Consider the following 8,426-nt stretch of genomic DNA (forward strand, 5'->3'; position numbering starts at 1 on the left):
ATATATTTGACTTATCTTATCGTTGTTGTGGCAATACTAAGAACATGAGTCAGACTCGGAAACAGAACATTTAGTATGTATAGAGTCCCGCATTTGTATTGTGTGGAAATAACACGTTGTGTGCGTTATATTTGCAAATTTATCGAATTTACCTGTACGCCTTAACTGAACTCCTTTTTTTCAAACTTCTATATGGGAAACAAATGATGAATTGTGAGATAAAGATCTGGACAATTCATCATAGTAACACCGTTGTGATATGTAAATGAGTCTCATAGATGTGAATCACGATGACGTATTTTTAAAGAAACCACATTTAAAATAGATCTTGCCCTTGCTTATTTTGCTACTGACCATTCAGACTTCTAGAAGAAGAAAGTCAACACTTTTACTGGCACAGTGAACATACATCTAAGATTTATTGGAATTAGTAGAAACATAGATTTCACCACCAACAAAATATAACCAACTCTGAAATGGAATAACATTTAATATATCTTTTTGTTGCATCATGGTGGTTCGAAGAACTTATTCAACTAGAAGGTGTGAATTCACGACGAAAAGGGTTGCAGGGGTGAAAGTATCTTTTTGCGAACGTATATGGAAAACAAGCCAACATATAATCGACACAAGATAATTTCGAATGAGCGACGAACATAGCATAGAATATAGCCTGCTAGCGCGTACAGGAAACTCCCTGTCTGCATCTTTCCCCATACCATCTCTCTGCCGAACAGGAAACGTACTCGTTTTACACAGTTCAGGTTCCGGTTACGTGGAAGCACAGTATCCGGGAAAATTTGAAGGGTCATGTAAGTTTCATATTATTTTTTTCCCACAGAGCGGAATCTTTAGTATTATTAAATTATTATAACTAGAACTACAGGTACCTATTTTTTATCGTATGTATGAAAGTTATGTACTAATCTTTGTTACACGACTTTACTATTTTAATGAGAGGTTTCAAGGAGACTGTGTCATTTGCAATATGAAAGTTACGTAGCCAATTCTGAGAAAAAGGGTAAATGGAATAGAAACTATGAACACGGATTACGAATGTACAACGTCGAAAATATCAAATGAGATACAAAATACATGAATAAATAAATAAATAGAAAATGAATAAATAAAATCTGCAGGTAGGGGCAGTTGCAACAGTTATCCGTCGCATAGTAACATATATATACTTGTACTTGTCATAGATATACTTGTACTTGTATAATATCGTGCATTATTTCTTGCATTATTTTTTATTTAACTCACACTTTACATTGTTTATTTAAATTGTGGCTCAAATAAAACCTGGAAGTCAGTCATCATGACACTCTATCGGTGGTCTGACTTCAAATTTCAGAAACGTCTTCGAACTCGGGCTTTATTTTATACATTTGATCCTGGTTATTCCCATAAAAAACAAGCAATTCGGGTATGTATATTTTGCAACTGGCTCTGTGAGTTTAGAAACAACAACCTATTATCAAACTCGCGGGAAGTATAGTTTACACTAAACATCATTTCCTTTTTTCATTAGAATTTATGGTCATGAGCAAAGTACAAGATAACGTTTATGCAAATTGCCAGTTTCTACCATTCACATTTGGCATTACGCTGTCCACATCAAATTTTCAAAGCCATACACATTACAATCTAAACATTTTTTTTAGTTTACTAATACTGAATGTTTAATAAATGTAGCACCATGCCAATATCTAAGCCAGAGGCGAATATGGTTTATAGTCTCATGGACACACCACGTGCTTATAAAGATGATGTTCATAACTTGAGGGCAATTTTGAAGTTCAAACAGGGAAACTTTGTCTTTCATCGTATAACAAGCTATTTTCAAGCTGCGACTGACATGGGATGGAGGAAAACAGCAGTCAGCTAGCACTGTTGGTGGCACAATGAACATACGTAATATATTTCTGAGATTCAGTAACGACAAACAGTAGGAGACTGCATCCAGCATAAAATAATGACACATGACATTAATAGTAGCTTTATTGTCGCTGCATGGTGGTTGTAAGATTTATTTCACTGGGAATGTCACTAGAGTATGAGAGTTCGCGACGAAATAAGTAAATGGTATGGAAAGTTAACAAAACGGATTAATAATGTACGTCAATATTCAATAGCGATTATACGAATGCGGGATTTACTGAAACTAAAGTGTGCATGATCAATTATTTAATCACTCATATTACGTAATAGTTTAGTGATTACACATCTACACATTATGCTCTTAATCAGTCAGTACATTTACAGATTTTCAAACAAACTAAAAACGCGTTTTGTAAGCAAAATAATAAGAGGACGAAAAGGTGAAGAAGTACGAAACAATTACACACAATCTTTACAAATTGTTATTTTCTGTGAAACACTATCATCAGACTGTCAGACAGTGTGTCTCTTAGCTTAGCATGATTTAGTTTTACCTATGCGGCAGAGACGTACATTTCTCCAGTATTTTAACCCAAGGGGTAGAAATTTAATTGCTATAAATGAAGGGAATGTATCAATCTATTCGGAAGCATCTAAAACACCCGCTGTCTCAAAAACAACGTACTTTTAATCGGAAAAACAATGTCGGGTATATGCTGTATGCTCATACAGCCATACTGACACGTGACCACATGAGTGTTACGTATATTATGCTCGCTGAGAAGACTATAAATACAACTGTCAGTCACGTAGAAATAAGACGGACAACATACCCATCTGAACGCCTGACAGTCTTCCACGGTAAGCCTGAATAGTTGTTCTTATGTACTATATTTCAATAATTAACCACACACAGTGTACACTACAGTAGATTCGGTTTAGCATAGGATATCTAGTCAAACATTTTCCAAAATCATCTTTAAACTTTAAGCAAATGACTATTGCCTCGTTTTCATTCACCATGCAGACACACATATACTCGTATCCTCACATGATCAAGCTCACTAACACACAAACAAACAAACAAACAAACAAACAAACACAAATAAACTATGCACATCATAACAAATACATTTTCACTCGTGTGAACGTTATACAATTGGTCTGTTAGAACGGAAGACACTATACTTTACCAGATTTCATTCTAGCCGCTTCAGTATGTCGGACTCGGCAATACACGTGTATCCCATCAAATTTATCAATGTTTTTAAATTTAATTTTCTTGCACATCTTGCAAATATGAGAATAAAGTAAAGATGAATAGAAATTATAAATTATGTTTGCAGTTCTCTATGTCCATCAGTTGTTGCAAAAATTGATAATAACCAATCGAGGCAAAAGTAATAAATTTTTTGGGCTTGCACCACTCCAGTTATATAATTACATACATGTATACACGTATGTACATGTCACCCAAGTGTATATTATTAATATATATTAATTATTATATTAATAATACAATTTAAGTTACGTATATGTGATCTATATATAGTGCAATTCGTCCGTTTAAGTATGCATGTACGGTATATTCAAAATATGATTCAAAATAATTGTGACATGCTTCACGCCGCTAATAATGACCGTTTGTAGGTTGGAGCGCGAACAACCATTTTCTAACAACCTCAACGTCGCTAATTCTACGATCTGCATGTGTAGATGCTGCTTTAATGATGGGTAACAACATTGCTAAGTTCCTGGACCAGTGTTTATTTCACTATTCAATTAGGTGTGTTTATCATAGTAAACCTTTAATATTTATTTCTTCTATTACTTTATTTTGAATTAATAAACAACATTTATAGACGTGTCTCACAGTAATATGGCTTTATGTACCGGATTTTTCACAAGGGCGACTTTGTCATGAAAATCGAAAACAACCAATTTAGTACTGTACTTTAGTGTTAGACGTTACAAAGTGTAGGGACAGTGTGCGTCTCTCTACGGCTATAAATGCACAGCTTTCGAGATGAAGTCAGGTTTATTTCAGATTTAAGTCAGCCACACACTGTCTTACTCTACTTATCCTGACGCATTCCATCTGCACAAAGCTTTCATGACTGAAATTTTGCGTTTTCTATATGCCAATAATGACTCCAACATCTTTGGCAACTGAAGATATAAAAATGAAAGAGCAACCTATATCGATGACAAGAATACCTGAATGTCTGTAGAATTTAGAGCTCACACTGGCTACTTTATGTCTGCCATTGTTGAACATGAGTTTGTTTATAAAATATTGTACACGAATATCAGTGATACATTGCTCCAGTCTTGTAACAGTAACAATATGATCAGATCGTTTTAATGTGATATAAAATCTACTGACATCTGGGTAAATCGTGTGATGTATATCATAATGAACATTAATAACATCACTCAAAGGCCCAGTGTATATGATGAAATCCTGAGGGATTCTTGAAAGAATGGGTTAGAAAGCATATTTGCAATGATGGCAGCTTATTTGCGATTCTGTAGATAAGATTTTAATCACTGCAAAGAGGTTAACGTTCTGCTGATTCTACAACTATTGTGCAGTTGTTTGTACAGAATGTTATGGTGTCGAGTGCTGTACTATATTCTATTAAGATGAGTAGGTCATTAGAAACATGCAAAGACGGAAGAGTGGCGATGAGTATTTTGCTACAAGTTTGCCAAAATTTAGTGAGATGCATGTTTTATTAGAATTATGCATTCTGCATTGTTTGCATGTTCAATCGTGCTATTCTGTGTTCGATGTTTTTTTTCATGTGCCATATTGAATTTTACATTTAATTTGGGCCACCATCATTTGGCTTGAAACATAGATTGTATAGATTTATTAGGGAAATTATTGATAACCTATTTTGTTTTAATCAGAACATTAAACAAGTATGTTCATTTTTTCGTTGGGGTAAATTGTCAATTTGTATACTGATTAAATCACTCTTTGATCAGTTAGTCATTAATCTCCATGTATCTCTTGCATGTAACTAAATATTATCTTCATTTTGTAAAGCGTACCTTACTGATGTGACAAGTGTGAACATTCTTATATGTGTGGACATTAACCTGACAAATGTATACTCAATCAATTACAGTATATGTATGAATGCATTGGCTGTTGCTGAATGATATGTTTATTTATTATGATATCGTGTTGTCCAAGTGTGACACAGATATAATTATCAACTGTTCACATGAATTAGGATTTCAATTCCTTCGTATTAAGATTAATAGACGGGTGTCGATATTGAATCTAAATATCGCTGGATATTTATTTATCACTGATCAAACAAAAACGATATAAGGAATGATACGGGCGAATCAACGATTACACATAAGTTGAATGCATTAGTCATTAACTATCAGCAAGGTGTTTGCATTATCATCGCCCTTTAACGAGTTTGAAATAACACCTTATGCATAAAGAGTATTGTTATATTTGTCTCAGGCATTTATATGTTTATATATTATTGTGGACGTAAATAATAAGGCACTTTTAACCGACAATATTCATTATTATGTTGAACGAATACACCAGAAATAATATTTTCCAGAAATATATTTCATAATATGAATGATTACGCATTTTTTTCAAAAAAATATTCATTATAAGCGCATTGTTACTTGTAATTTCATAGTCAATTTGATTGTTTCATTACAAGAATCACGTTTACTAATTACGTGTCCAGCTGTACTGCATATCAAGTAATAGTCAAGTTAAAAATGGGTATATATATATATATATATATATATATATATATATATATATATATATATATATATATATATATATATATATATATATATATATATATATATATATATATATATATATATATAACAAATTGAGCAGAATTGATAATTGATTGCCAAACAGCGGGCGTAGCTATTCCCGGGTAGATAAAGATTGTATTATACATATGTACACAAGGAAGCTAACTCATCTCAAGTATGTAGATTGTGGGTAGTCACGACAGTTCAATTCACGCCACTATAGCAGATATGGAGCAATTGGACTAAAGCATTCGTTATGGTACAAATGAAATATGTAAAAATTGTATTCGAAATAATTTGTCAGCAATTCCAATTGAGATTATCCAAGTGCTGTATAGTATGTGAGAGCGCGCCTTAACTTAGTATTCGCAGAGGGTAAACAATAGGAATAAAACTGAAACAGAAATGTTCTTACCCTACTTATTGTAGATTATATTTGTATGTGCACGTTCTTGATTGGGACAACAGACATTCCCAAGCTGTCTATGTCTGCATGCTTTATATAAGTTGATCTTTCCGAAAATTGAATTGACTAACTTGATGCAATTTACTGTTTTTATTCGCCAGACATTTAACTGCATTTTCTTTAACTCTTTCAGAAACGTTTCAGAATAACATATTACTGTAGTCGCATCTCAACACTCATCCCACATGAATGAAGCGGACTTGTTCAAGACATATATCGAATCACCATAGCGTCCTAATATGTCTCTTTTCTGGGATCGATTTCAAGCAGTGGGAAACAAAACAGACTTTGCATTAACCATTGCAAATGCTACCAACTACAATAGTGCGACAATGCCACTATTTTCTAATCCTGTACCATCCTGGTTTTTTGTAACATTGATACCAATATTATCGACGTTATTTTGCGTTTTGGGTTTAATTGGTAACGGGATGGTCTTATTTGTACTTATCCGACTGCTGCCAAAGCAAAGTGTTCCTAACATCTACATAATGAATTTGGCGTCTGCGGATTTTCTGTTTTTGCTTGGAGTGCCTCTCCTCAACCACTTCAATACCACTAGACAGTGGAACTTCGGAAGTACAGTTTGCAAACTTGTAATGGGAATAGATGGAATGAATATGTTTACAGGTATTTATACTTTGACTATTATGGCTGTGGATCGTTTTGTTGCTGTGGTATATGCCGTTCCATCCAGAAACTATAGAACAGCGTCTGTAGCTCGTATCACATGTGTTGTGCTGTGGATACTGTCAGCTATCACAGCCTTGCCATTATGGATGTACGCACATGTCGAAAATAATAATAATAACACTGTTTGCGTTGTAGTAGGTCCAAAGACCATCGAATTTGCATTTTCTGTTTACTCGAATCTGTTCGGTTTCTGTTTACCTTTATTAGTAATACTTGTCTGCTATGTAAAGATTTTACAATACTTGTATCAAAGGCGTACGCAGAAGGGCAGAAGGTCTCGACTTGGACGGGTGAATGCTTTGATCCTTGTAGCAGTTATATTATTCGTGGTTTGTTGGGCACCTTTCTGGGGGATACAACTTCTATTAATGGTGTCACCCAACATCAGTCTCAGCACTGCTGTGCAAGTGACATATTACTGCACGCCTCTACTGAGTTATATAAATTCGTGTTGCAATCCAATTATATATACTTTTTTCAAACACGACTTTCGTGAAATGTTACACGTCATATGTTCGGTTAAATATTCTAAAGAATCATCTAGTACTTACAAGGCAGTTGACGTAAACGAATCGAAGGGCACACCTTTGAATTCTCTAACATCAATACGTGAATCTTAAGACGTTTCTTGAAAATAAGTTGTGTTATAGATTGTACAATATTTTGTTATTTATTTAGTATAATAATTTAGTTGTTTTATACAATAATACATATTGCACTGTTATAAGTATAGCATTAATGACTCCAACAAAATTACTTCAGAATTAATGCATGTGTACATATTATATTATATTATATTATATTATATTATATTATATTATATTATATTATATTATATTATATTATATTATATTATATTATATTATATTATATTATATTATGCTTTTTGGTTCACGGGTAAAATAAAATAAAAGACGATCACGTAACAGTACAAAAACACCTTGGAACCCCGTAGGCAGGCCGGTGACACCGGTTCGCACTTAAGGGGGTACCAACCCCCCCCTGCCAAATTCCAACCTTAGCCATGCACGCTAAGAAACAAAATAAACCTTGTGCCTTGCTCGACATAAAGTGTTTTGAGCGATGGGGTGGTAAAATAGTGAACCACCAAATCGGAATGCGAAAATCTGGTTGAAGCAGTCGCGACGCGATGTTATTAAAATAATGGAGTAAGGCGCTATTTGATGGACAATCATAAAAAATGTGTTGAAGTGTGTCAACTTCATCACAAAAGGGACATTTATCTGAATTGTTCAAACGAGCTTTGAACAGAAATCTCCCCGTTGGAAAGGCACCATGGACAATACGCCACTGCAGATCCCCATATTTGTTAATGACTGGTGTTTCACAGCAATCCTTGAAGTTGGGTTTAGCACTTTCAGGCAGACTAAGGATGTCCCGCCAAACAGTGTCAAGTTTTTGTAAGTGTTGTGTTATTGACTGGACACGTATTAGATATTTATAGATTGCGCCTTTTTCAAACTTATATAGTGGCAAATTTAGTTCATCAGAAAAGTGCAGTTAAAAGCTATGATGTGAAAGAGGTTGATTACACTTCCCATTCCCTTTG

General features: G+C 34.1%; 1 protein-coding gene across 1 annotated transcript; it reads left to right on the top strand.

Annotated features, from left to right (window-relative positions):
• The first annotated feature begins 6,402 nt into the window (after positions 1 to 6,402).
• LOC146739175 (somatostatin receptor type 3-like) lies at positions 6,403 to 7,476 on the top strand. The gene has a single exon (XM_085504080.1). It carries the CDS (start codon positions 6,403 to 6,405, stop codon positions 7,474 to 7,476), a length of 1,074 nt encoding a protein of 357 aa, XP_085360206.1.
• The last annotated feature ends 950 nt before the right edge of the window (positions 7,477 to 8,426 follow it).

The sequence above is a fragment of the Saccoglossus kowalevskii genome, chromosome 9, assembly GCF_978046115.1.
Source record: "Saccoglossus kowalevskii chromosome 9, keSacKowa6.1, whole genome shotgun sequence".
Taxonomy (NCBI): domain Eukaryota; kingdom Metazoa; phylum Hemichordata; class Enteropneusta; family Harrimaniidae; genus Saccoglossus; species Saccoglossus kowalevskii.

Coding starts and splice junctions, on each gene's coding strand:
- LOC146739175 (XM_085504080.1), top strand. CDS start 6,403: ATGTCTCTTTTCTGGGATCGATTTCAAGCAGTGGGAAACAAAACAGAC.